Source organism: Rattus rattus, chromosome 5, assembly GCF_011064425.1.
Source record: "Rattus rattus isolate New Zealand chromosome 5, Rrattus_CSIRO_v1, whole genome shotgun sequence".
Classification (NCBI taxonomy): Eukaryota; Metazoa; Chordata; class Mammalia; order Rodentia; family Muridae; genus Rattus; species Rattus rattus.
In genome coordinates, this window is record NC_046158.1 from 18,254,421 (window position 1) to 18,270,586 (window position 16,166).

The 16,166-nt window shown below is 32.4% G+C and overlaps 1 protein-coding gene across 1 annotated transcript in view; it reads right to left on the minus strand.

Annotated features, from left to right (window-relative positions):
• Positions 1 to 829: 829 nt before the first annotated feature.
• Positions 830 to 16,166, minus strand: part of LOC116901379 (low-density lipoprotein receptor-related protein 1B-like) — a gene marked incomplete at its 5' end in the record, with an annotated part of 293,026 nt that continues 277,689 nt past the window's right edge. Inside the window, 5 exons of the mRNA XM_032903247.1 lie at positions 830 to 2,659; positions 3,780 to 3,878; positions 5,803 to 5,947; positions 6,931 to 7,021; positions 13,492 to 13,568. Of these exons, the coding sequence (XP_032759138.1) occupies positions 2,519 to 2,659; positions 3,780 to 3,878; positions 5,803 to 5,947; positions 6,931 to 7,021; positions 13,492 to 13,568 (553 nt within the window). The remainder of the gene's footprint in view (positions 2,660 to 3,779; positions 3,879 to 5,802; positions 5,948 to 6,930; positions 7,022 to 13,491; positions 13,569 to 16,166) is intronic.

The window sequence follows — 16,166 nt, forward strand, 5'->3', positions numbered from 1 at the left end:
GGTCAGATTTGTTAAGAACCGTTAATTTTTAAGAAATAAAATTTCTCATACCAAAGTGTGAGTAAATTACCCAGAAAGCATTATGTTAGTGTGACCCATAAAGAGTTGTCAATATGGAGAATTATGTAATCAATTTTTAAGGCATTTACTTAGGTTTTATAATAGAAAGTTACAAAATATAATTATATAGAACTTATATAATTGACTAACAGAAATATTAGAGATTAGGTTTCAGTAAATAAACATTTTGTCCAGTTGATTGAATTTAAATCTTCAGCAAATAAAAAATGCTGACTTTGATGCACAGCTTTACACGTGTCATGGCAGAGTGAAACATTACTGAACAGAGATGTAGGCAAGGATCAGTTTCTGCACTATTTAGCAAAAACCTAACTTGGCTGGACCTTTTACAAGTTCCTAATGAAAAAAAAACCTCATTAATGATAGGTTTCATTTGAAGAATAATACTAATAAGCAATGCTACTTAAAGTAAGAATTATATGTATTGTCAGTTTTCCATGAAGTACATTGTTTTCTCAAGGAAAGAAGGGGATAATAATGGCTTATTACGGTTACATGGCTGCATGTGTAATATACTTCTTTCTGTTCTAATTTGGAGTTTATGATAAGAACAAGAAATCAGTGAAAGGTAAATGCAAGGAAACCTTTTCACTTCAAGAAAGAAAACTCTTCTCCAGGCACACTGTGGAAAATTATTCAGTGACACCTCTCCTTCCCCGTAAAATATGTTTTCTAAGATAATCTTAGAATATTTAAACCATATCATGAAAGGACTTTCACCAGTTTAAAAACTACCAAACACACGCACTTAAATATGTAGAATTTCATTTAAATAAGTCAGTCAACAATTTTCTTATAAAGTATTTGACACTTCATTGTAGAAACATAGGCAAAATGACTATTATAACCAAAATGAAAAATACTGTTCGATTTAAAAAATGTACTTAAACAAGAACCTGAAAAAGTTTATGGTATGCATAACATTGTTCAAGCAAATCACACAAGTATTACATAAACCAATATTCTATAAAGGCCTCAGTATGGCAAAGTTTAGAAATAGGTAGTGTGCATGCACATAGTACAACAAAAAGTTTCCTTATAAAACAGCAGTTTTTAATGCTTGTACAAAGGGATAAAGAGCAACCACAAACATATTTCATCTGTTAGATTAATACATTATGACAGCTAAAAGTCAGTCATGTCTATCAGAGGGACAAAAACGCCCCACAGCTTATGAATAAAACTTTTGTGCCTTTAAAGATATTCGTATAAAAATGCTATCTTTTTTATACAACTTAAATAAACCATATTTGTTACAATCAAAATTTGAAAACAATAGAACCAAGTGAATGGGTCTGTGTGTTTTGTATAAGCAAAGAGAAACCAAATTACCAATGATAATGGCACAGAGGAGACTCTCCACCAGGCATCATAGCAAGTACTCCTTATACCTTGAAAAATCCTTGAATCATAGTTGAATTGGGAGGACAAATAATTAGTCATATGGCATGCCAAAAGTCTTTATCAATTACTTCATACAAAGAAAATTCTCTTTGATCTGACAAAGAGAGTGCATTCACAAAACTGAAATTTTCATATAATTTTGATTGATTGTGTGTGGTTTTACAGTGCTCAACATGATTAAGAGGTAATAATAATCCACAACGTGAACATACTTGGAAATAAATATGTAAGGCATGAGGTCCCATAGCCTGCTGCTGTGCTCTTAGCTCGCTGTATGCCTGAGGGTTGAGAAGTAAAATGTCCTATCACACAGCAAGTCCTATTAGTCCCGTTCTAGTTATATGTTTGTTATATTCTATCAACCTAAATACCACTACTGTTACAGAGCTCGTGTATTTTGTATATCAGAGTCTAGTAAAATTTGTGAAATAAGTCATTTGTATTCATGCAAATTATCAATATTGTGTACTTTTAAAAGTTTTTTTCTTCCAAAATTCCAGTTATTCCTCTGTTGACAGAGACTAATTGCAAAGCAGGAGATGTTGAACTTGTACGAGCTAAATATTCTCAGCCAAGTCTAAATTCATTTGCATGTGCATGAAGAAGAGAGTTTGTCCTTTCAATCCAACAGAAACTACAATGACAACTTATTACAATTTTCAGACAACAGAATGCTGAAGTGTAGAGTACTTTGCTCATTGTGGAGAACCAAATATTCTTATAAAATAGATTGCTCGTATTAACTCTAGAAAGGAATATGTTGTTTTTTTAGCTTTTAACAAATTTAAAGGTGTGTCATATCAGCAGCATCATTGTAAGTTTTAGTATAGTGCAGTTATTTTTCATAAAAATACCTTAAAAATGGTGAATTGATATTCATTAGCAAAAAATAAAACCCCCAAAACTCAGAAAACAACTAACCAGGAAAAAGATAGAGATAATGCTGATGCTAAAATAAGTATAATACTGTTGGAACATATAAAAGTAATCCTTATATTTTATACATTTGTACAGCATAGAAAAGTGTCCTTCATTATGCCACTGTCTCTCTGATGCCAATTTCAATTTTCTTTGGAAGCAGTTCTTTCCGTTCATCCACACTTCCTAAGGAGTTTCGACAGTTCTGTCCATCCATATACAATTTTGCATATACTGGGTTGGAATAATTTGTTGGCTGAAGGAGAAAGAGAATAAATAAAAATTTACTATCAACTTTAACAAAATTAATTTATAGGATATTTATTTTTAATGATAACATGTAATTTAAATTCTCTCTTCGTATATTTTAGTCCATGTATATGTAGAAACATAACTATATTTTACAGTAGATTGGAGGCCACACAGAAGCTTTGCTACAAAAGTAACAGCCAGTATAACTGTGAAACTTATAACTACAATAGCTTTAGTATAAAATGGTAAACCTAGCTATTTTAAGGATATTTGGCTTTCACCCATTGTCCCTACCTCTGACTCCTGGTGGAAGTCCACAGATGAATACAACAATTATCTAACTGGTCTGATTTTCTATTTCTACAACGTGAATTAAGCATTAGGGAATGAAAAGAAGCCAAATCAACAAAATATATCAGATATATATGGATTCTTCCCAATAATTTTGAATTCAGAGACAACTGAGGATTTATGCCATAGTTAATCTTGAAGCTCAATCAAGGCTAACAGAAGCAGGTTCCTTCAGTTGTAAATGGTATTCAACATTCCTTACTAAAGAAACTGAAACCTAACACAAGAAAGTGTCATTTCATTTTTATTTTTGTTTGAATTTCAGCTTTGTTTCTTTGTTTGTGTTTTTCTTTTTCATGCAGTATCTTAACCTTTGTTACAGCAAGGATACATATAATCTTTATAGCATGCAAAGGAGACACTCTAGGACAAACAATGAGAATGAAAAGGACTTGATGATCGGGAACAAGAGGTGTGGAGAATCCGTACATCCATGATCTGCTGTTCTGCCGAAAATGAGATTGGTGACTGTGGACAGAATACTTTTTTCTAACGCAGCATCTAAATCTTAAAAATAACTAAGATTTCATTAGAGCATCTCTAATTTATCTAAATTATGATGACATACTTTGTGTATATTTTAATTTAGTTTTGCATCATAATATATGTATGTAAATAACACACTGAAGAAGTCTGAGATTTTAATGCTGTCTTGTAAACTCTTGTTAATTTCAACCATGATAAGGGCAAGTTCTGTCCAAGTCAAGTACGACTCTGTGAATGGTGAGGGTTTGAAATGGGATGGGAAGGAAAAGATAGGCTGTTTCTCTCACCCCAGAAGTTAGTGGTCCTTTCAAATCAGAGTTTAGGTAGATGGGCGGTGCTGTGTGTGGGAGCCTGAAAGCACTGGGCCCTCCCCCTATGTACCTGGACTGTACACAAACAGAAAATTTTATCTCACCTAATGACACAGAAACAATTTTAATGAAACAAAATATAATTAAATAACACAATTAATATAAAATAGCCTTTAATTCTAGGCCACATCAGGAGGCTTATGTCAACATACAGAATTTGAGATCTTTATGTCAGAGGTGAGAACCTTATTTATGTCCTGGTTCTTGACACACGCTCTGCATGAAGAACATTGACTTCTGTGTAACCCTGGAAATCCTCCAGTTAAGTTTTTGACATAAAAGTTTCAGAATTCAGACAAGAGTCTTTCTTGAAGACTCAGCTACCCTTTTATAACACTTGATCATCACATTATAATTTTAGGATAAAAATATCTTCCTTAGAAGAGCTGGAAGGATGTCAGATGTCTTTTTTTAAGATAGCTTTCTGTTTCATAGATAAATTTCCAAGTGTGCCAAGCACATATATTCTTTCAATGTAATTGAAGGTGGGTAAATGTAGTTACTTTTTATACAACAATTCAGAGTTATACTGTAAAGATTACAAACCAGCTAGGAATAAACTGTTAGTGCATATCTTAAGAAATTTTACCAATTCATTCAGCTAATTGGTAAATGTACACTTACTGAGTGCTAAGTGAGATTACGTATGAGTACATCAAAATCATATTTGAAGGACCTGAAACATGATTTAATTTTTGAAGTGTAAGTATATAAATATTTCAATAATCTCTATTCTTTTAAGTTTAAGTAATTGTATTGATTCAATTGCTAAGACCTAAAGTAACAAGGAGATTTTAGAACTTTTCATGAAAAGCTGAAGGGTTAATTGCATTAGTTCATGTTACATGATGGACACTGTTATCGTTGGAACAACTGGAAAGATGCCATAAGTCTAATTTTTTAAGATGGCTTTCTTTTTCACAGATAAATTCCTAAGTGTGCCAAGTAATATGATCTTTTAATGTCAAGTGTGTTGTAGCAATGTTAGCATTACTTATTTTATGAAAATGTCCAATTAAGAATTTGCTGGTTAATAACAAGTGAAATTAGTCCTAATGAAACTGGACTAATGAATTATTAGTGAAATCGATTTTAATATGTATATACTTCATCCATATAGTAATTGCTAATTTACCTAATAGTGAATATGATTCCAAATTTAAGGCTTAGGGAGTTAAATGATAGATTACAAAGTAGATTTCCTGAAGAGGAACTACAGAAACTGGAGAAAACCACTTAAGTATATGATTGGTCACTGTGATCATACTATAAGGTTCAATTTGGACAAGTTTCATTAATAACTCAGTGGCTGGATAAGAGTTCAGTAAATAAGGGCTCAAATAATAAAGACAATCTTTACATACTTAATTTATGTGAATATTTGCTTCATATGAGCAGACTGTAATTACACATCACAGAAACATTTAAAAGATATATAAGATTTTAAAAAGCTACATGACTGTTCAATGTTTCAAACAAATAAATTTATCATATTTCATAAAAGCTTTTTTCTTAAAAGGGATTTAGTTAAAAAGAAATTTCAGGATACAGCTTTGTTGACTTTTCAACAAAAAACTATTGTGATCAAGTTAATTACTTTGAAATTGAACCAGTGAACACTTTTCATAATGAAAAATGAAGTATCCATTCTTTCAACATTATGCTGTACATTAGAGAGGCTAGCACCCCATAATTCTTAAGTTATTATACTAAATAAAATTACATCTTTATAAACTAAATGAATGCATTTTAGCATTAACAGTATTTCCCAAAGAATGTCCCCTGTATTTTCTTTTGGAGCAATCAGATAACTCAATAAATGTTAAAGTCTGTAACTATGATTATAGATACTACAAATGCATAATTAAATTCAGAATTCTGTGATGGTTTTGACTTAGGAATATTAGTACTTTCAGTTCATGATTTCAAGAAATATTACCTTTACTGGATCTATCATAAAACTCGGTTCTAAAAGTCCGCCATCACTGTGGTCGTGATCCACTTCATACATATTGTATGATGGATTGCCGATTTCTACATTTATTCCTCCATTGATGATAGGCTGCCTTCTAATTGTCTTTGTTCTACAATAGGTAGAGATAAAGTTGAGTATCAATTGCAAGGACATCACAATTTAAGTTCTATATAATTAAAATATTTACTGATTTGCTGACAGGGTACAACACATAAGAATTTTTGTGTGAAATATGAATAAGAAAATTTAAGTAACAGATTTTTAAATCAAAAGAATAGAAAATTTATAACTTGACCATTTATTTTTAAAGAATCTGATTTAACAATGCACAGAAGCATATTACCATGGCCTCTTCATCAGTTCCTGCCCTAACTTACATGGATGATAGACTAGAAGTTGTAACATTAAATAAACCCTTTCTTCCCCACCCCCAAAAGTATTTTATTGAACATAATGCCACATTAGTGGAAAATTCACAATCCAAAGTTAAATTTCTATTTTTCTCTGGGTTGAAAATTAACTAACAAAAATGCAAAAAAGAAACTGAAATATCTTTTTATAACCTCTAACTCAATGGCTATAATACTATTTTGTAAACTCTCATATTCCAAACTAATTCATATCTATAAAGATGCTCAGTTAAATAAACTGAAACATTTCTACTTCTTAGAAGAAAAGTAAGTTAATGCATATTACCCATTAAAAGTATATTTTATAGCACACTTGCATAGTAAATTATAGGCTTATGCCAACAATTATGTACAGTAAACTAATAGCACTATCTTCATATTTCTTTGTTTACTCAAGGACAGATTACTAGAAATGTAAAATTCTACAGAAATTGTCAATGATATGGAAAATGTTAGTTGCATTGCACTATATACATGGATTGATTCTTTCAACATAAAATAGAGGAATACTTGTATAAATTGTAATATTTTTAAGTGAAATCAGGTATAACTACATCGGAAAAATTGTTTTGTAATTGTAATAATTAACCCCATTTTTAAGAAAAAAATCATAACTTTTCTGCCACTTTCATATGGTTCAGTCACTGCAGGTAAATCCAAAGCGTGGCATCTTACATCTTACCTTCTTTTTCTCTTACAAACCACTAAGCCAATGACTAGAGTGGTTACCAAGGTCACCAGGAGGACAAGTGGCACGATGATAGCAATGCTCCCTGGAAAGAGATCAATCCACAGAAGAACAAATAGACAAATGATACAAAGGTTAGCATAGCTAATCTGTCACACTCGATCGTCTCAACACTAATGAGAACAACAATAAAGCATGGAAAAACGTTTATATTCTCAGGTCATAACTGCCAAATCATCTTCCCAAAGAATCCGTTGGGAAGGTTGGTTAGATATCTTTTGTTTATGAATTGCATTTAAAGTCCAGACTTTAGAGATAATTTTTGTTTCTGAATCACTGGTTTACCATCATATTCATGAGAATGCAATGATGCAAATATTCGTTGTAATTTAATAGTGTCTGGATATATTTGCACTCAATTTTATTGGCCACAATTCCACAATCGAGGTATTTTTCTGTAAGAAGCAACTACAGTTAGCCATAGAAGCTATGGCACATCAATGGCAGCATGGCCAGGGAGCAACAGGCATGATAGTTTTATTTGGATACACAGAAGCATCTGTTTTGTGGATTCCTTTGGAGTGACATGCTCTTGCCACTAAATGAGTAACAAGAAGAATAATTAGGGGCCTGACACTTCTGAACTCTAAGATCTGGCACACTCAATGGTACATATACATACATCACACCTGTAGTCAGTTATACAAATAACATAAAATGAAAATGTACTAAATTTATAGAAGAAAATCAGAGAACGGATAAATAAATAAATAAATAAATAAATAAATAAATAAATAAATAAGCAGTTGATGTTCTCTTTCTTCAATCCCAACTCTAGAAATTTCAGAAAAATATTCATGGAGCTTTGACTTCTATTGAAAATGTCTACTTTTTGTTTTTATGTTCATGAAAAAATGTTAGTATCTGTAATTTTAACATTTGGCTTAAATGTTGTTTTAATTTTCTGTATCTAGTCATAAGAAAAAATCAGAGAAATATTGCTTTTTATTCATAGAAAGTGTGGTGGGGTAATGATTTCATCACACAGTGATTCTTCTGAATCAAATCACCAATCTTTGTTGGTAATGTAACTGCAGGGTGATATCCTAAGATTGAATGCAAAGAATGGTACAATGAACCTGGATTTCAGAGCCACTTCATAGCAGAAACATTAAATTGCAGTTTGGAGCAGACCATGTTAAGTTTTTGCTGGGCTAACACATGGTACACTTGAAACCAGGCTTTCTATAGTCATGTAAATATTCAGTCTAAATACATTACTTAACGAGTGAACTAGAAACAATATGGTCTAACATTTAACCAAAACATAAATATTGCAAATGTTTATGAATAAAAATCAAAAGGTAATGTACGGTATGAATATTCTCTGCATTTCCATGCTTGTATAAAATACTTGAGAAGAGGTTAATTATCACACTATACTAAATGTGCAGATACTTTATTAGAGTGACTGATATTCCAATAGTTGCAGATAGAGGATACATAATTAAGATCAAATACTGGAGATGAATTACCAAAGTATCTGCAAGTGTTCATTACAAAAAATCATATATATATATATAAATAATATATATATAATATATATATAAAAATATATATATATAAAATAATATATATATATTAACCTTAACTTGAAAAATATCTTCACTAAATTATATATTCCTTTTTTATTTAATCTTAGAACATCATTAAATGTGTAAAGACAACCAATATTAGACTCAAAGTATGTAGCATGCCTTTCTTCTCAGTGTACTTGTAAATTATTTATAAATTTATATAATTACCTGTTCTACCTAGTTTCTGCCATTCCATATGTTAGAACTATTAATTATGCATGCAAGAAAACTAAGCATCTCTTTTTCTTTTAATTTTCCCACTACAGATGGTAGTTGCAATCCCTATACATTACATAGCTCTGTTTAAGAGCCTAAACATCTGGTATGTTTATGTAACCAATCAAGGTAACTGCAATAATGTTTAGCGTTTATGATAAATAATATAGACAGCATTTTGTTTTCATTTTCATAAACATTAATAGAAACTACTTACATTATAAAATTCTAAATTTTATAGCTAATTAAGGAATTTTTGGTTCCTTTTCTTCTGCTTATTTCATCCAATTCTGGTTTATCTGTTTTTATTTTATTATTATTTTTATATGCCTGTTCATATCCTAATGAGAAAGAAATGGTGTGGATTTGGGTGTGTATGAAAGTGAGGAGGAAGATTTTGGAGGATTTGGAAGATTTAGAGAAGCAGAATCCATAATCAGAGTATATGATATTAGAAGACCTATTTCTAGTAAAAAAATAAGTAAGGTTCAATGTAGTGTGTTAATCACTAAATATATTTTTGACATATAAGAATCTAACCCATATTTTTGGACAAAATAAGTGGGTTGTTGTAAACTGAAAGTGTGAGAGGGCAGAGGAAAGTGGCTCAACAGTGTCACAATGAACACAATATGTTTTCCTTTGAAATGTGGTTCTGAAGTTATTTTCCTGTCTTGGAAGAGCAGTTCTACATATGTCATAGACACTGAGTCAAGTGACTTCCTATCAAAACCTATTAGCAATATTGACTTGGACAAATTGTCCCAAGTTATTGAGCTATAAAGTATAAGTTATCTTTGATCATCATCTAATATTGGTATAGCTATCACCATACAATAATGTAGAAAATTTTATGACTTAGTTTTATAACAAAGTCTTTATGTGCTCACATTTTACACGTTTCCCAATATATTTGTGCAATCAGTTTTGCCTCCTTTGGGGCAAAACTTATACAACCTTTTCTTCTGCAAATAGTAAAGTCCATTCTTAAGATGATCTGAGGTTTAGTCCCTGGAAGCTCTGGTTGGTTGGCATTGTTGTTTTTATGGGGTTGCAAGCTCCTTCAACTCTTTCAGTGCTTCCTCTAATTCTTCCTAAGGGGGTCCTATTCTCTGTTTGTTGGTTTTCTGCTAGCATTGATCTCTGTATTGGACGTGCTTTGGATGTGTCTCTCAGGAGAGATCTATATTCGGTCCCTTTCAGCATGTAAGGGGGAGGGGGAGAGGAGGAAATGGGGGCTTATGGACAGGAAAACAGGAAGGGGAATAATGTTTGAAATGTAAGTAAAGAAATATATCTAATAAAAAATTTAAAAAGAAAGATGACCTGAGGTCCATATATTCAGTTTTAGCTTAATCTTAACATGAACTTTATCTTTAACTATGTTTGCTGTGTTGATGTACATAGCACTTGAGGATGAAATGAACAGGTTTATTAAGCATGCCATCTTGTGGGCATAGTGGTGCACACTTTTAATCCAAACACAGCATTTGGGACACGGAACCAGGAAGATCTCTATCATTTTTAGGCCAGCCTTGTTTACAGAGAGAGCTCCATGATTTCCAGGGATGAATAGAGCCCTCATCTCAACAAAACCAACAACCATCCACCAATATCCCAAAAAAATGCATGGTATCTTAAATACTACCTTGTAGAAGGTAGTCAATGTCCTGGGAACTTAGGGATGCATACCCAGCTAGTCTGGGCATCAGTACATCTAGCCATTGAGAACTGATGGACGGCTACTCCTCAGCCCTTGAGAGAGTATGGAAACTCATGGAATTAAAATAAAGCAGTAACCAACCGCCAGACCATAGTGAGGATGTTATAGTTGGGCAGTCACGTGTCAAACAGGAAAATAGAAGAATGTTAGCAAGGCATGTGAAAGTCATATAAATGAGCTGATAAGCTGTACTAATAAGGAAAAAGAGATGATACTGAAAAAATAGGAAGAAATATACTAAGAATCTGTTGTTTTGTTCTATTTAAGAGCTAAAATAAAGGCTTCATATATAACTTGTGTTGTCTAGGTACCTCGGTTAATTCTGCAGCTATCTAAAATGTCAGTTGTTTGCATAGAGAAAAATGAGGAGAATCAGGGTATATACTAAGCATGAAATTCTTGAGGACTATAGGATGTAGGTCTCAGACTCAGGAGAAGGTAGAAATAAGCTCAAAGTTTCAAATGGGTAGCACAGGATTGATAACTGAGGTCAGGAAAGCAAGGTTTGCCATGGATGTGAAATCTAGAGAAAAGGGCAATGCATGTAGCCACAGAAGAGGACACACCAGGAAAAGGGAGCAGCTATGGGTTACCCACGGACAATGAAAGCAGAAAAATCACAATAAGAAGTTAGTTTCGCAAAATTCAAAATTTGAGCATTTCTCTCTCTCTAAAATTTTATGTGAATTTAAAATAGAAATATTTAATGGCATCTCTTTCTCAGGTTCATACTCTTTGGATGAGAGAGAGTAGCATTTCAAGTAGAATCTGAGTATAAACCCCTGGAATAATAGTTCTGCATAATTACTCAAGCTATGTTTTGTCTTGTTTTACTTGAAACTACCTGTACTCCTAGTTGGAGATTAATATGAAAGCATTACATGAATTTGAGTGTGAGTCGACTTGTTGTGAGAGCTGTCAAAGGAAGGCTCTATGCTCCAAACCAGGCCTGCTGCATGTGTTCTCCTAAGTGAGCCTATGCTGCTCCATGTGGTGATTTGCATGCGAATGGGCCCACCAAGCTCAGATGTTTGATCACTTGATCTCCAGTTGGTGGCACTTTCGATGGGTTAGAAAGTGTGGCTTTGCTGTAGAAAATGTCACAAGGATGGACAAAGAGAGTTCAAAGTAACACTTAATTCCCAGATCCATTGTTTCATGATATTTTTATATTTGCTTTTAAATTTAACTCTTTAATTTTACTTATTCAATTTACATCCTACTCACTGCCCCCTCCCCCCATGACTTCTCTCACAAAACGTGTTATAGTTCAAGATGTGAAGTCTTGGCTTCTTGTTCCACTCACTATGAACAACCTGCTTCTTCCACTCACTCTATTACCATGGACTTGAACTCTCTGTATTTACAGTTCAATATAACAATTTCTACTTTAAGTAGTTGTGGTCATTGTATTTTTTCATAGCTATGGATAAACAGCTAATACAATATATTTCTTTGCTGTTTTATTTGCAAGTGTGACCTGTAATCTCACTTTTCTTTGTAGACAAATGACTTCTGATTATGTTTGAGAAAAACTCAACAAACATCCAAATTCATTGGATTTTTCCTTGAGAGGTTAACAACAGCCCTACTTCAGTTAGCTGTATTTCCCCTCTACTTGGAGCACACACAAGCTTTTTGCTTTTTGTCTTAATTATTATTATTTGTTTTTATTATTTACAAAGAAATGTTAACAGTATGTACTCTTTACTTGGAAGTTGCCCATGATTAAAACTATGGAAAAATTGACTTCCAACATGGGACATCATTCTTGTATATATTATCAGATCAAACATAACTACATTGTCTTGATATAATAACAGAACTTGATAAGGCTTTCAAGGAAGCTTTAATGTTCTACATTAATTTAATGCTGTAAGTTAGCATCATCCTCTGAGCCCGGGTTTTCTTTCTCTGGGATGGAACAACACTGCTGAGCAACCTACACAATCAGTTGTTGAGCATGGCTGAAAACCCTGGTGATCTGGGAGCAGCCAATTACATGCACGAAGTAAGCATATGGACTGCGAATTAGATGTTTCTTATAGTGCTTTTTTCTTTTCCTCTTGAAAGAATGAGTATAGTAAATTCTAAGTAAAAATCATGTCATGCCTTTTTTCCTGAACAGTCTATCTGAGTGAGGTATTCTTCTGCACTTGGCAGAAAGTTCAGGCATCATCTAATAAAATTATTTCTTGGGAATTGTGGCTCCTATTGTGATAACGTGACATCTAAATAACTAGGACCCCTTTATTACCTTATGAAATTTCTGTTACTTATATGGACTTTCAGAGAGTAAGAGGCGGATGTGTTTCTTAATAGCATTGATATATAGATATATAGATATATATAGTATATATATATATATACACAAAATACACATACATGTGTATTAAAAGCAAGAATCATAATATATATACACACATATATCTCATTATATATATATATATATATATATATATAATGTTTCTTGCTTTTGTCTCCTCTAGTGAATGGCTAAACTTAAGGATTTTCATCAGGGATATAATTTTCCCACATCCTCAGTATATAATCACACTTCTTTCATATTATGAACTTTTCAGTCTCCCCACTCAAGGCAAAATTAGTGAAAATATATATGAATTGGGAAACTTATTCTGGCTTATTTTGAAATTCTTTACAAATGGTTGCCAGAAAATACAAAGAAATGCACAATGTTGATTGAGGTAGCTCTGCTCTGAGTCTGAAGTGTTATAAACCACAGATAAGTGATGAAACCTCTCAGTGTGGATATTGGGTTTTCATTTTTTGTTAACTTAATTCTTCATAATTTGATCAATTAGTTTTGTTTTACAACAGTGCCTCAAAAACTATATACTTTCTCTAATTACATGAAATCATTGTTATCCTTTGAAGTCTTAAATTGGTCAATGATGACATAAAGTATGAAGAAATGGCTTCTAAAGGTTTTAGACAAAAATATTACTCTGTGGCACTTACTTGTGCTGATATGCTCAGATTTGCTGCTCTTTGGGGCTGGCCTCTCACACTGTGTACCTGACCAATTAGTGGAGCACCTAGAAAAATTCAAACAACAATAGCAAATCAGTGAATAACACGTAACACAAAGCTCACTAATGCGGATACTTCAAACAAACAAACAAACAAAAGAGAGACAATCATTTCAAAATCATCGTGATCAAGAAGATATTCTCACTAGCTCGTTTTACATTTTCAGTGTGCTGCATGTAATTTCAACTGAATAGCATAAACTTTGACATGTTAAAAAAAATCAAGCAGCTACTTCACCAATGTTGAATGTGCATATTAAAGAACCCTCTCGATTTTTAAGTTTCTGCATTTTGTTCATCTGGTCATTTAAATCCTAACGTGTAATTAACAACCAATATTCAAGGTTTCAGGTTTTGAGTAGCTGTATGTATAGAAATACTATTGTAATAAGAGATAGGGAAATACAACATTTATTTCTTGTTGTTAATTAATATGCACATCAAAAGGAGCTTACATGCATATTCTCAACATTTGAATAACAGAAGTTGTTTCCCTTTATTGGGACCAGAACATGGTTTCCATAATTCTAGAGGAGAATAAGAGAGGGTAGGTTTGATTCAAATTTATTCTTAACAAAAAGCAGAAGTATCTAGTTGGGTGGTGCAAATAAAATGAAAGTGAGTGGTTTTCCGTGAGTGTGACCAATGATAACTGGCTTCCATAAATGTCTCTGTGAGTCTATCAGCATCAAACAATGTAGAAACAGTATCATTGGTCTCACTTCATGTTTAAAATGACTATCAAATACCACCATTTTGAGAATAGTTGTAAACTATGACAAAAAAGCTTTCAGGACAATCTCACTATGGGCTCTACATAACTATACTATAAGATTGTCACAATTATTTCATATCAATAAGGTTGCTTCCTAAACAATGTTTCTTTTACCACATTTTGATATCTATAAAAATCTTGTTGGCTCTCATAAAACATGGTGACATTTTATAAAACCATCGTAATAATAAACTCAAATTGCATCGAAAAACCAGTTTAAAACAAAATACAAAATAATCAGCAAAATTGGCAGCATTCATTTCTTTGAAGTATATAGATATTTGATTAATAATGATAACATATGATGAGCATGGAACATGGTTCAAATGAAAATTAATATCATTATTATGTTGTGTTGCTAGCAATTACCCACCTTTATGTTCAGTTACCTCATATAAGGCTTACATGAAATTTAATTTTCTATGCCTAGCATTTGTGATAATTCAATCATTACAATTCAATCATTGAATAAGGTCAGTTAAAATCCAGGCCTTTCAGTCTTTTTATGACATTGGATCAGAGGAAATGCAATAGGCATACAAAATTAGGGTAAATGAATGAAATGTTAAGTTTTGTAGAACATTTTATTATTTCTCATTTGGTTATTTGTGGTTTTATGGATGTATGGCCTAAAAAACCCTCCAAGTCTTTACAGGTTGTAATTCTTAACACACACCTCAATTCACTCAAAATAAGATGCTTGGGGAACATTTTGTAAACAAGGTCTTGAAGTAAAATATAATAGTTGAAGATGCTTTTCATTTGTGTAACTTTACACCTGGAAAAATCATCTTATTTAACCACCTAGAATGCTTTCTATAACTCAATGAAAAATTTGAACAGATTAAAAACTCACTACATTATAAAGCTAGAGCTGAAACACATACAATGAAATGTGTGTGCTACATTGAGCTGTTTTCAAACTACTAATATTTACTCTTTATGTCATATTATTTTAAAAGTAGACCAGATTCATCTTTTTAAATATGGTAATAACATTTACTCTATTTTATTGTCCTTCCAGAGCAGCAACTCTCAACCTGTGTGTCGTGATCCTCTTTGGGATTTGAATGACCTTTCAAACGGGCAACATATCAGATACCCTGAATGTCATGTGTTTACATTATGATTGGTAACAGTGGCAAAGTTATAGTGATGAAGTCGAAACAGAAATACTGTGGTTGGGGATCAGTATATGAGGAACTGTATTAGCGAGTTGCATCATTATGAAGGCGGAGAACCACTCTTCTAGAGATAAAAATCTCTGATGTCCTCATTGTACTGAATTGATTAAAACGACAGTGAAATTACCTGAAGACTGGTAGAACAAATGCTAATTAGGCAGATGGTGTTCTGACAAGTACATTGTGTATTTTACATAGTTCAGGATGTTAGGAAAATATGCTCTAGAGCCTAAGGCTACCAGACAATGTGAAATGGAAAATGAACACAGGAACAGTGAGAACCTTATGAAAATTCCTCAGCTATTTAGGTAGGACAGGTGGTATTTGTTAACAATCTAATATTCCAATTTATCCATGACTTGAAGCCTAACACTTATCACAGGTAACGTAGTCATGTGTTCATGTTTTTTGAATCTCTTAGTTTTAAAGGCTAGAGTACATTTAAGTTCCAAATCTTCAGAGAATATTTTACCTATTTTATATGGGAGTAACTCTCAGAGATTACACTTAAAATAATTATTTTTTACTAGTAATACATCTTAATTAGTGATACTAACCTTGAAAATTTCTCGATATTACTGATGAAGTAATACTTTACAACCAAAGATAAAATAAGATATGTTTCACTGTCTCCCTTTGTTCCAG